At 41.6% G+C, this 14,135-nt stretch overlaps 1 protein-coding gene across 2 annotated transcripts in view; it reads left to right on the top strand.

Annotated features, from left to right (window-relative positions):
- Window positions 1-14,135, top strand: part of MAP2K5 (mitogen-activated protein kinase kinase 5) — a 128,319-nt gene that overhangs the window by 57,674 nt on the left and 56,510 nt on the right. For both annotated transcript variants that reach the window (XM_027714772.2, XM_027714774.2), the window contains 3 exons: window positions 5,829-5,902; window positions 6,823-6,873; window positions 10,386-10,457. In XM_027714772.2, the coding sequence (XP_027570573.1) occupies window positions 5,829-5,902; window positions 6,823-6,873; window positions 10,386-10,457 (197 nt within the window). The remainder of the gene's footprint in view (window positions 1-5,828; window positions 5,903-6,822; window positions 6,874-10,385; window positions 10,458-14,135) is intronic.

The raw sequence follows: 14,135 nt of genomic DNA, 5'->3' as shown, positions 1-14,135 counted from the left end.
CCACCACTAACAATGTCCCCAGGTGCCACATCCACAGGGCTTTTAAACCCCTCCAGGGATGGGGACTCCAGCCCTGCCCTGGGCAGCCTGTTCCAATGCTGGGTGATGCTTTTCCACAAAGAATTTTTTCCTGATATCCAACCTGAACCTCCCCTGGCACAATTTGAGGCCGTTCCCTCTCACCCTTTGTCCCCCAGATCAGGGGGTTGCTGGTGGACCTGACCCTGGGTTGTCCCAGGATTAAAAAACCAGAAATAACCCAGAGTTCACAACCAACTCAGCCCAGACACAGGTCACCAAGGAGGCTTCATTTCTGTGATGGTTTCAGCAATTCACCTCCTACCCTGGATGTTGCCAGATGCAGAGATTTATCAGCTCCATCCCCTCACAGTGAGAGGAGGAACAATCTGATGCTGGAGCTGCCACAGCAATTCCAGAATAAATAGGAAACAAAAGATAACAGGAACATCCGTGGCTGGATCTGGCTCTGAATAGGCTGCACAGTTATTGCCACACTTTAACACCCAAAAAGGATGAACATATGGGATTTTTCAAGGTTTTTTTTAATTTTTCTGCCCCCCTCCTGATTGTGATTTGGAGAGGACGTTGTGGAGCATGAGTATTATAACTGTAACATTTTCATGTTGTGCTGCTGTAAATTTGGAACCTGGCTCTGATTTTTGCTTTGCCAGTAGAACAAAATCTCCCCTTCTGCCTGGGTTTCCTTGCCTTGACTGAAGAGCAGCACTGAGGTTTTGATGAATTGTGTTTGCTCCTTGCTCTGGTCTAAAGAAAAGCGCAGAAACTGATTTTTCATCACACTTCAGATTCTTCTGGCCTTGCTCTGTTGCTGCATTGACCAAGGTGAGAACAGCACTGAGGGGATAGTGAGCATTCCAGGTTCAGCATTCCCCAAGGATTCATTTCCAGTATTATTTACCCATTTTTAGGATACAGAAAAGGAGTGAGTACTTAAAACTCAGGGCAGGGGAATACAGTGCAAGGAAGGGGTTCCTTTCTCCAAATGATCTCCTTCAGCTGCCTCCCGTTTTTAATGCTCAGAGGCAAAGGGAGGAATATTGAACTCTGAATTTTTTGGTTTCACGGGTAGAGCAGAGCAGGACATTGAGGCAGGATCCCAAATTTCCACGGTGGTTTTTAAGGAAGGGCTGAAGCAGCTCCGGGCCCCGGAGGGGGGATTAAAGCAAAGCAAACAAACAATGAACGAGTCTTTTATTGCAGATCAGACATTGCAGCAAATATTACAGCTTCACTTCAAAACAAACCTCGCAACTAATGAGGTGATAGCCGTGCATATTAATAAACACAACTGCAGTCGTAGCCATCACACCCACATCAAACATAAACATGAGATTAACACCTCCACCACTTCTTTGGAAGATGTGAGAATGTCCCAATGATAAGTGTGCTCTTTTCCCCAGAGGATGAGAAGTAGAAATGGAAGGGTAATGAGAAATTAACTTAGATTTAAAACAGAATTAGCAATTAAACAAGTCTCATCATGTACAAAGTCAAAGTTTGTATAAAGACAAACCGAAATCTGTTAAGTTCAAGAATAAGTATAGACCGTGTGCATTTTATCTGCTGTGTTTTCCTCTGTTCACACCTTCTTATTAAAGAAAATGTATGAAATAAATGTTACCCACTTGTGTTTAATTGTACTGATCTGGATTTGTGTGTGTGGCTGTTTGGGCACTGGCAGTGTGTGTATAAGTACATAAAAATATATATATTTATATATATTGCACAGTTGGAGCACCGTGACTTCTGATTAGATTTTATAATGGCTGAGGACTAGCTTTTAAATTTGTGTTAATTTGGAGCTGTTTTCTGGTTTGTAATCTGTGAGGTGTGGGTTGAGCAGAGCTGAGGGTCTGGAGATCTCCTGGACTGTTGGTTGGTTTGTGGCAAAAGGGAGGTTTGTGCATCACTCTTTTTATCCCAGGCTGTTAAAAAAAAAAAATGGGATATGCCAATCCTCTTTGTTCTGGCATAATCTACTGGAGCTGTGGAGTGCTGGGTGGGAGGGACAGACATTGGTGCTGAGTGGACAGTGGGTGTTCTCATCTTCTCACCAGTAGCTGTTGTTTGCTGAGGATTTCACCAGAGATGTCCAGAGCACCATTTCTGATTCTGCCTCTCCCCCTTTTTTACCTTTTTATGAGAAATAATCAGCATTAATGAAGCACAACCACAAATCCAGGGGTGTATATGGGAATATATGAACCTGGGCTAGTGGAAGGTGTCCCTGCCCATGGCAGGGGGGGGCACAAAATGAGCTTTAAAGTCCCTTCCAACCCGAACCATTCCAGGGTTCTGTTATTCTATACATATATTTATGCCTGTATGTATAGCTAAACACATACATGGCCACTCATGGACCACTTAAGGCTTATTTAAAAAAAAATCATCCTGGCCTCTACAAAACCGTGCTGATGTCTTCCTTGAACTTGGCACGTCGAGGTTTTCTATTTTTAAAAGACAGGAAAAGTCAAGGGACAGCTTTTAAACAGTCTCAGGGTTTGTTTTTTTTTATCCCCCCTCACATACAATCACGGATCTGTTTGCTTTTCAATAACACAAATGAGTGAAATGTTTGGTGTGGAAAAAGCTGAACCTCTGACAGTTCTGTTTACTGGTGAGTAAGAGCTTGGAGGTCCCTTTTATTTGCAGAGAGGTGAAACTACTTAGGCAGATCCATCACGAGGAGAACTTGTTCATCCTCTATAATGATGCTTCATAGAAATCATTTGTATTAAGCAAGCCCTGGTAATGGGAGCATAATGACCCCTTTTGGCTCTTGTTTAAATTCTTTCACTTCTGAACACTAATATTAATCACAAGCAGATGGTGCAGAACATTATTTATGCACATTTGTTTCCCCAACCCCAAAAAATATTTAACCCATTAACTGAAGTGCTTTATGAAACCAAAGGCTAATTTGCTGATTAGGTGATTTTTATTTTTTTTTTTGCTCCTCACTTTCAGTATGAGATATTTTGTCACTTCCTTTTCTTTTTGAGGAAACCACTGGGATTCGTAGCAAACATTTGCTTAAATTTAATTTCTGCTGGAAGGACAGATTGGATTTGCTCTCACAGAGCTTGTTTGGCTGTTTTTCTCTATATGGTCCCTGGATTCTGGAGTCTTCCTGTCCTTGAGGGGCCAATTGCCCATCTTTTTTTTCCTTTTAGGATTTTCTTTTCTTTTGAGCTTTGTTTGTGAAAGGATTTCAGGCTCAGGCAAAGCCTAATGAATGACAGGTGTTTATTCAATTATAGCAGCTTCCTGTCACATCCTGTGCAGTAGCAGGGAAGGGGAAATGGGGTCTTCAGATCCCATGAGGGATCCTGGTGGGAGCTGGGCAGTGCTGGTGGCACAGGGGACAAATGTGCTGTGGTGGTTTCCTCTGCTGGGTCGTGTTGGGAGAACAAGGATTTGTGGGCTGGACTTGGAGAACATTGAATCACAGAATCCCAGAATGGTTTGGGTTGGAAGAGACCTGGAAGTTCATCCCATTCCAACCCCCTGCCATGGGCAGGGACACCTTCCACTAGCCCAGGTTGCTCCAACCTGGCCTTGGACACTTCCAGGGATCCAGGGGCAGCCACAGCTTCTCTGGGCAACCTGTGCCAGGGCCTCCCCACCCTCACAAGGAAGAATTCCTTCCCAGTATCCCACCTAACCCTGCCCTCTGGCCGTGGGAAGCCACTCCCTGTGTCCTGTCACTCCAGGCTGTTGTCCATTTGGTTATTAATTATTTTTGTTACAATTTTTGTTACAATTAAGGTCATACTGTGGTATAACCTTTTTGTTCCTGGTGTCTGTCCTGTAAACAGCTGGATTTGTGGGCTGGAATGTCGGGATTTCTGTGTGTGCAGCAGCACCTGCTGCTCAGTCCATCCCGGCTCCGCACGATCCCGGGGCCGAGGTGGCTCCATTGGCTCCATATTTTTAGAAAGAAGGTTAAACAGGATTACTGTGCAACTTGATGTTCTGCTCAGGATTCAGGGTAGAGCTGCTGATGTGCTGGGCACGTCTGCTCAGATTTAGCAAAGTCACTCAGCACCAGAGGGGGTAAAACTCCATCAGAAATGCAGCACAGGGATTGAATTCCTAAAGCTGGAGAGCAGGATACGTGAACTGGGGTTTTGGATGCTGTTACATCATGGAGACTGATTTTTTGGGGGAGGCTTTTAGGGAGAAATTAGAGAATGTGCCCCCTCACTTAAAACATACAGATCTGCTTCAGGTATGTAAGGTACTTTTTAAAACTGGATTTTTAACTCAAATATAAAAAGGCATTTAATCAGCTTCTTAATTGAGGTTATACATTTCTGCATTACAGAGACAAATTAAACAGGCTACTGTGCTACAAGAAAACAGCTGCTAAACCAAGGCAAACTTAATGATAAACAAAATTAGGTGCTTTTCTGGTTGGGTTTCATCCATCTGCACCCAACGAGTGCTCACTTTTAAAGGAGGCACAGATATACCAGCTATTGCTTTTAATCCATTTTGACAGAAGAAAGCAGTGATTAGGCAAAGCCACTGTGCTCTAATCTTCCCAACTTTAAGCCAGGCCATAACGTGCACATTCTGCTTCCCAACTGGCATCCCTGGAACAGGGAAGATGTTCAGTGTTTCCTGCACTAAAGCCAGGCTGGATGTTCAGCAGATTATTCCCATGTGGATTTTACAGTTTGAAGCAGAAATGTACCAACTTCTTCTGGCATCAGAGGGGCTCAGCATTAAGATCTTCACACTGACAGTCTGGTTTTATGATGGACATTGCTGGTTTATCTGCTGGAACAGGGTTAGTTCATCATTTTAAGGCTTTGCTGGCAGTTTACCCCTGTAAAAGCCCTGAAACCCTCAGGTTGGAGCCTTTTCATACCATAAAAGCCACAGAGGTGGAAGCCAGAAGCTTTGAGGAACTGTGTGCACAGAGCACAGGGATTAATCCCTGTCTAAATGTTATCCCTGTGGAATTTCATCTTCTTTTCTCAGGCTGATTTTCCAGTTTGTCAAAATCCCTGTGAATTTTGGGTGCTGCCCTTCAGTGCTCTTGTCACCTCTTCCCCCACTGGTGTCACCTGCAGATTTGATAACATGGATTATTAGTCTGTATAATGTCATCTGTGTAATATCTTATAATGTCATCTATGTAGAGATGATGTATAATTTATATATTTCTATAGATGATATAAATATATATGTATACATATTAGCATGTATATTTATATATATTTATGTATGTTTATATATATTTATGTATGTATATTTTATATATTTATGTATATTTATATATCTTTATATTTATGTATATATATTTTATATATGTATATAGAATTATTTGTGTATATATGTATATAAATACATATAATATATGTATTTATACATATAATATATGTATTTATATAGATGATGTATTTTTTATATATATATATAAAATGTCATCTCTACTGCTGACTTAGAAACCATTGGTTCCTTTTAAAATACATAAATGTCATCTCTGCTGCTGACTTAGAAACTGGAGGTTGCATTTGAAATTAATATTTTTAATATTTCCTGTTAAAATATATCATGCCAACGTTCATAATGCTCTCTTGTGTATTTGGGGTTGTCCTGTGCAGGGTCAGGACAGGAGTTGGGCTTGGATGATCCTTGTGGGTCCCTTCAGACCGAGGAGATGTAATTCCAGGATATATCCTAGGATATAAAATTCTGTGATGATTTTATAGATATATATGATATTTATATTATCTAGGACAACCCAGATAATGCAGTTTTGTTCCCCCCCCCAGATGTGAAGCCCTCCAATATGTTGGTGAACACCAGGGGCCAGGTGAAGCTCTGTGACTTCGGGGTCAGCACGCAGGTAATTCCCCCTTTGGATCTCTCCCTTCCCAGTCCCCAAATCACCTGGCTCCAGACAGGCAGCCCCCCCAGCTCCTCTCTGCTGGGACAGCCCTATTCATCTGGAATCTCTGGGCGACTTTTCCTTCATCTGAATATGATTGTTCATTGTTTAATGACAGTAAAAACTGCTGATATTGTAATTACTACTTACGAATGGCAAACTTCATTGATATGCAGCTTTGATCTGAAAGCTTTTTGGCCAGACAAAAGGGAGGGCAGAGCGAGGGCCGTGTCTGGGGAGCCCGACTGGCCCACAATAAAAATTAATATTGGGCCTAACAATGGCGGTGGGCTTTTACAATGTGCAGCACAAATTTTAATTAATTTCCATTTTGGGCCTCCCTGGAGAACCTCTCCGCTAGTGACCCATGAGCTTGCTGGGATGTTGATTTGAATTTCAGCACCTTTCCTCTCAGCCAAACACAGGGACCAAAGAGAAGGTCAGCCTTGTATTATGGGTTGTCAGGGGCTGTTGTCCCTCCAGCGTATTTAGTGCTCGTTGCATTCAAGTGATGAATTGTGGCTTTATTCACATCTTGAGCCAGCTGACTGAAAAATGAGTGTGCTCAATCCTACTTCAAATTGACTTTTTATATCAGACTAGTTTGGGGTACTAAAGCCATAAGCATCCTGTTTAACAGAATTGTTTAAGGTTATCTGCCATAAACTGTAATGCAGTGCTTGTTTAAATTGGAATTCTCGTTCCCAACCCAAGCGAGATTTAATCATTTTTAATGCCTTGGCAGATAAATTTGTTCCCTTTTACATAATTTTTCGTTGATTTATAGGAATGATGATTGTAGGTTAAATGAGGAATAATTGCCCATTTTATTTCCACATTATCTTTATATTGTTCTAACAGCCTGTTTTGTCTGATAGCTGGTGAATTCTATAGCCAAGACGTATGTTGGAACAAATGCTTACATGGCGGTAAGTGGATTTATGCAGGAATAACATTTAAATAGAAGTATTTGTTCTCTGGGTAACGCAGGATATCTCCCAAATCAATCCTCCAGCTCCATCTCTCCCCATCCCCGTGTCCTCATTTCCTGTGACAACTCCATCCTTTGCTGCTAAGGGAAGAGTAATCTTGGAGAAGGGTTTCTTTTCCGTGGATTTTTAGCTGCTTTTATTGCCTGGGAACAAAGAAAGGAGCCAGTTGGACGTTCAGAAAACAGCTTTCCACTCACAGCCCGTGGCTCTTTGAAGATCAGTGGCAATCCCAAGCTTATCCACATTTTGGGAATGCTGCTCCAAGCCTGGAGTTCAGCCAAGCATTTAAACCTGTGCAGAGGTCTGGGTACCTGAACACCCCTGTGGGGGGAGTTTCCCATGGGAATGTGAAGCTAAAAACATCAGGACTGATAATATCAGGGCATTAAATTGCATGTTGTGGAATGTTCAGGCCACACAGAGCGAGTCATCAGTATTTTCACTTTTTATTCTAAATTTTGGTCGTAGTCCTTGTTAAGGGTAGAGGCCACTTTTGTTTTATTTCTGTCCATTAAAGCAGAAATTCCCACCATTTTTAGATCACAGGAGGACATTGCTAAAGGTACATCATTTGGGGGAAGGCAGAGGGTGAAAGATCTGGTTTTAAACTTGCCAACTGGCCCGTGGTTCTCACATCAGGGAGATTAACACAGGGACAAGAACCAGTGTGAAAGGAAACCACACAAATTAATGTGGATTTTTAGATCAATTTGATTAATTTTAATTCCCCACTTAAGATGTGAAAACTTCGTTGCTTCAGTTTAAGTTGTCTTATTTTTAGCCATTGAAATTCCTTGAGCAAAACCACTAATGTCATAATATTAGTGATGGAAAAAAATCAGTGTTCTGCTTATTTTTAAAAAAAAAATTATAAACAGTAGGAAGTGGTTGGTGCTTGTGTTTTTCAAACCTCTGGAAAGAGGAGAGAGAAATCCGTGACCTTTAATCGCTTTCAGGTATTTTTTCTGACTTTCTTGTACGAAGAAAGCAGCACCAGGTGCCCATTTATTTGCTAAGTGCTTTTCTACTCAAGGTATACTCATTATGTGCCTTCTGAAACGCTCATGTCACCATCCTAGAAAGACTTGGGCTGTCCTGTGTCATCAGAAAAATGGTTTAAAAAAGAAAAGGTATAAAAAAGGAACCAGAATACAAAGATTCAGACAAAGAAGCAGCTTCGAATTAATCAACTTTTCCAACTCAGCTGTTACTTTAGGCTGGTCTTAAGCAGGTCTGAGAATTAAATTGTATTATGCTTTTAGTGTACAAACCAAGATTACAGTTCTCTTTCCCAGGTGTACATTAAATAAATTGCTTTTTTTGCCTTCTTGTTTATGGGTGAATGTGATGCATTCAGCTGTTAATTGGAAGAGAGAAGTTAAAGCTAAAATGTAGTTGATCTGATTTTCTGTGGTTTTGCTTCTTGATTGAGTCATTTGGTGTCATCAGATTTCTAGTCAAGTCCTCCAAAAATAATGAAGGTCATCAGCTTTGGTTCACCTACTTGGCAGACTGTCAGTGAATTTGAAACTGTTAAAAAAGATGAGGTTTGGTTTGAAATAACCAGGGCAAAAAAAAAAAAATTCTTGATTGAGAAATTAAAATTTCCAACCAAAATACCTTTTCTGTAAAATCATTTTGTCGCCACTTTATATAGAAAAAAAAAGCTTGGATGAAAAAAGAACCAGTTTTTAAGAGAAAATCCCTTGGGCTGTGTATCCTTAGGATGATCCCTGTGTTGCACCCTTTACTTTATGCATGTTATTCCTATTTTCCTCTTCTTTTCCAGACTCTTAAATTCATGAGACTGTACTTTTTGTTTAAACGTGCAGCTGATTTGCTTGCCCTTCTCATCTGTGAATCCATAATTCCTCCAGAGAAGCTGCTGTTTAAAACTCGAGCTGTTATAAAGGAAGAATAAACAATTTAATATTGCTCAGTGTGAATTTTAAATCTGAGTTGGTGGCTCAGGAAAGGCCTAAAAAAATTCAGTGGGTGGCCCAGCTTAGTCAACACCATGTCATAAAAGCAGATCTATCTGCCTCTGTACGTTTTTTGGCTACAAAACTGTATCTTTATGAGGATATTTATCAGGACAAAAAGATACTTAAAAATCTAATTCCTACGTGATGCCCGTTTTAAACATTTCTAAGCTATGCTGAACTGGGCTAATTTTACTTAAAAAATATAAGATTTTTTTTTTTTTTGTCACTTTGAAATGGGATTTGGTTAAAAGGCTGTTGTCCCAGTTGAATGCTGGGGTGTTTTTGGGGTTGTGGGAGGGTTTCCCCACAGGCAGCACCGTGGTTTTTACTTAACGTTCACGCCGCAATAAAAGCTCTTGACCTGGGATTAGCAGCTCGGAGTAAACATCCCAACCCACGTTGGACTGGCACTAATTTGGGAGTTTGTTTTCTAAAAAAAGGCCTCTGGATTATTAAAGACTAAAAATACAGGCAGTGCTTTGTAGGTGGTTGGGTTAGACAGGTGCATTAACAGCACAGTGGGGAGAGAAGTCTCCCGGAGCCTTTTATTGTTCCATTTCATGCTGTACTTGACCTTGGAAATGCTTAAATTGTAGCTTTCAAGTAAAAACCAGCAGTTATATTTTACAGCCTTCTATTTCATGAGGCATTAAACCTGCTGTTAAGAGTTTGGAGCCAGGTCTTTTTTTTTTTTGTCTTTTTTTTTTTTTTCCTACAGGTCAAAAACGAAATTAAGAAGTGTATGAAATAACATTGCCCACATGTGACTTCTTTGGGCTTCAACAACTTGGCTTCTTAAACCAAAGAAGTTGCAAAAGTAGTTGTTCCCCAAGCCCTTGACTGCACACGAGGAGGGTTTTCCTTGCTGTGGTGCCTGGGCTTTGGGATGGATGGATGGACAAACCGTGGGATTCTCTCAGCTTGACCTTGCATTCCTTGGCTTTTTTTCCTTGGATGAAACAGCCCAAACAAAAATGCCAAGGCTGCACTTTGCAAGGTGCAGAGCAGTGCACAAATGCAGTTTTTCCTGAAGAGTGGGTTTGTTCTCTGGGGGGCTTTTGGTAGTTTTTGGTGCCTACAACTTCAACACGAGTGGCAGCTCCGATCTCTGCTCTCTGGGAGCAGGGACAGGACCCAGGGAATGGCTGGAGCTGTGCCAGGGCAGGGTCAGCTTGGATCTCAGGACAAGGTTCTTCCCCCAGAGGGTGGTTGGCACTGCCCAGGCTCCCCAGGGCAGTGGGCACAGCCCCCAGAGCTCAAGAAGTGTTTGGACAACGCTCTGAGGGACAAGGTTGGGATGTCCTGTTGGACTCCATCCTTATGGGTCCTTTCCAACTCAGGATATTCCATGAGTCTGTGATTTATTTTTTTTTCCAATGGATTTGCTTGCCCTGAACTGGCTTTTGTGCAATGTTGTGTTTGTTTACAAGGCTCAAGAAGATGTTTCCTTCCATCTCTTTGCAGCCTGAGCGGATTTCGGGGGAACAGTATGGAATCCACTCGGATGTTTGGAGCCTGGGCATTTCCTTCATGGAGGTAGGAAAAGATCTCATTGTCCCTTGCATGTCTTAAGAATCACATTAACATTCAAATATTTTGATGTAATCTTTGCCAATGCTCTGTATATTTATATGCCCTTAAATTTTGGCTGTATTTAGAATGGGTTTGTTCTTTTGAGCTCTTAAACCCTCCAATGAAACTCTACAAAAAAAGAGCAGGAAGTAGGGCCTGATGCATAGATGCCTCTGCATCCTCTCAGCACCTCAGGGACTGAAAATGATGCTATTTCTGTGTTGCATCTTCACAGGCCAGGCCAGAGTGGGTGATTATTCGGGTTAAAAACGGCGTTTTGCAGATTGGAATTTGGAGCTGGTTAATGGCCTTGCAAAACCTTGGCAGAAATATTTGCAGGATGGTTGGAGCCTCTACCCTGTGTGATTAAATAAAGTGTTTGGATTTAAGTGTCCACCAGGGCTTTTAGAAAGATTTCTCACAAGCAGAGCTTCCAGCAGGAGCAAAAAAAAAAAAATCTATGAAAATGAAGCTGTTCGAAGGGAATGTGGCTGTAAATTGTGCTGTTTGGGGGTTGGAAAGAGATGATATTTCAGGTTCCTTCCAGTCCAAAGCAGTCTGGGATTCTCAGTGCAACCATCCAGGAGCAGGTGCAGGTTTGAGCAGAGCAAGGTCAGTTTTGATTCAGGAAAAAGGTGGGGTTTTTTTCAGCTTAAGGTGTCTTAAAACATAAATTTTTTATAAAAACAGATTATTGTTCGTAGGAAAGATAATGTAGAGTGTGTAACTTGAGGAGAAAGGCCTGTGCTATGATCAAGTCTTGACCAGTAAAATCAGATCTGGGTGTAAACTGGGCTGGGAGAAGGGACTGGTGGTGACAGAAGGCCACGTAGCTCCTCCATCCTGGCTTTGACTGGCCACAAACCAGCTGGAAACCCTTGGAGCCCTGGGCAACAAGCCCTCAGAAGAGTTTTTCAGCTCGAGGGCAGTCCCATGAAGGAAATTCCCCCTTCTTGAAGCAGTTGTTTCACCCTTTAAGAACATTCCTTCAAACCATGGATGACTTGCACCATTTTTCTTGCACAACCTGACAAAGGCATGTATGATTAAGCAGAAAATATGAGTGCCCTTCCCTTCTCTTCTGGAATAATACAATGTAATTGTCATTAAGGTGAAGCTGAATATACCTTTAGGTGAAGTGCAATTGATTTTTTTTTTAGCAGGAGATGAGGTAAAAGTTAAATAAGATTAAGATTTCACATTTTGTAGCCCAAAAATTAACTATTGCTATGTTTTCAAGCACTAAATTCCTTGCCAAACCCCCTTTAACCAAAATGAAGGTGGTTAATGCTGAATCATTGCATTTAGGTGTTGTAAATCTTTCCCAGGGTCTGACTGGAGCCAACTCTGAGCTGCAGCAATGACACACTTTAACATGTCACAGGGGAGACAGGTCTCTTCATTTGTTTTACTGCAAATTTTAATGGTTTGTGATGCTGGAGAGCCCTCACTCATGGTTTTGGGAGAGAGACAGAACGTAGTCACACACTCTGTAAATTAATTTAGCCAAAAAAAGGGCTAAAATTATATTACATGAAGGCCTAAAAGTGTGTGACATGAGGACTTGATTGAGGTGTCCTTCCTCCTTTGTGGGGATGTAAATATAGGACTTTATATATAAGCATTTCCTGGTTCCTTTGCTGGATAAAAGAATGCATTTTGATGTGCAGCAGCAGTTCAGTGATCCACCATGGATCATTACATCCACCATGTAGACCAAGTTGTCTGGAGTTCAGCTCAGGGTTATTAGCAGATAACCTGGCTGGGCATCGATTCCATTTGCAGGATGGATTTTTGCCATCATTAGGAAAACCCCTTTCATTTGCATTGACTCTCCTGTTTTACACCTTCTCAACTTTTATTTCCCTCTCACTTTCCATAAACGTCTTCTGGATCAGATGTCCAGAAACCAATTTGGGCCTGTTAATTGGTGTGTCATCTGCTCCTCCGAGCCCTCTCCCGGCAGGGTCGCTGCTGTCTGGAAGTGCTTTGAGTGATGTGTTAAATGATGAAAGCAAGGACAGAGGCTCAGAAAAACGTCTTCACAAAGGTGAAGAAGGTGCTCAAAGAGCCACCCAAGGTCACTGTCATTAAAGTAACACTGTATTGACAGGGGGATTGGCAGTGGAGCCACCCAGGCTCATGTTGATGGAGCTGTTAAAAAGGGAAGCCGGTGTTTGCTGGGGGATTTAAAATCATCCCCACTTAGGAGGGTGATACTCAACCCCTACAACTCGGTGTTAGCACAGTGGTAGCATGTTAATGTAAAAGAAATGGCTTGTGGGATCAAGTTAGCCCAGATTACTCGTGCTGGAGTGTGAGCATATAAAATCAGCAGTAAATCTCCTCATTTTCTTTAATATTCTTCTGAGCCTTTAAAGCATCTCGAATTTCTTTGCTGCAAAGCTTTGTGTAATGGGAAATGCAGCTGTTGTTGGGAAGGTTAAGAAAACTGCCCCAAAAAACTTGTCAGGAGAGTGTGGAAAGTATTAAATGTGAGCCCTGCCTAAGCTTTGGGAGATGGGGAACATTCGTGTTCCCTTTGAAGTAAGGTGTCTGAGGGTGCCCAGTCTTCCCTTTATAAATAGAAAATAAAGTAAAATTAAATTAAAATAAAATAAAATAGAAGAAGAAATGCTGCTAACTTTATTATTATTATTGTCATTACGTAATATATGAAATATATATAATATATATTATATGATAATACATACAATATTATTATTATTATCTTTATTATCACTGCTTCTTCTTTTTGAGTTTGCATTTCTTCCCTCAGGATTTTTCTGAAGTGCATGAAACTTAACACAGGCTCTGTAAAGCTGTTTAGAAGTGTTTCCCCACAAATAGTTTCTGTGTTTCCAGGAGGTTTTTCGATGTTTTTATTTAAGTGCTCTCGGCTTGACAAAGCAAGTTCAATTTAAACCAATGCCACTGCTGTCACTACACTGAACACTGTGTCAGCATTTTCATTTATAAAAGCTGTTTTTCAAGGGTTTATAACTCAGTCATAAACCACAGCCAGGCTGCCTGGGCTGAGGCTCAGTGTGTGTGTGTGTCCATAGCCCATTCCCTCTCTCCAAGAGCCGTGTCCTGCACAAGAGGATAAATTAAATTGCCCAATATTTCTTGTTCCTCTCCACTCTTGACTCTGATCCTGCCTTGCGTGGCTGCTCTCCACAAGTGAACTTTAAAACATCCAGGGGAGGATAAAATACACCTGGTTGGTTTTAATACCACTATCAAGGCCAGGTTGGACTGGGCTTGGGGCAACCTGCCCGTGGCAGGGGGTGGGATGAGATGAGCTTTGAGGTTCCTGCCAACCCAAACCATTCTGGAATTCTTTGCCAGGGCTCATTTTATCCACAGACAGAACTGATGTTACATTGAAATGCAGGAAGTGAAAGCAATTTGCTTGTGCCTCAAAACTAAGTGAGTTTTGGAAGTAGAGTATGAGCTCACCTGCTTGGCTGATGGTGCCTTTTTGCTCCTCCTTTCGTGTCACATCCTGGCCTCTGCTTCCCACTCTCCTCTGCTGGGAAAAACAGCTGCATCCCTGTTTTTCAGCCTCCTTTGAAAGTTAAATTTACTTGCAGAGGTTCTCACTGTTCTCTCCTTCAGGGACAAGGAGTTTGTGCATCA

This window comes from Pipra filicauda, unplaced genomic scaffold (assembly GCF_003945595.2).
Source record: "Pipra filicauda isolate LSUMZ 115617 unplaced genomic scaffold, ASM394559v2 scaffold70_size2993248_pilon, whole genome shotgun sequence".
NCBI lineage: Eukaryota > Metazoa > Chordata > Aves > Passeriformes > Pipridae > Pipra > Pipra filicauda.
This window is presented reverse-complemented; position numbering and strand designations above follow the sequence as displayed.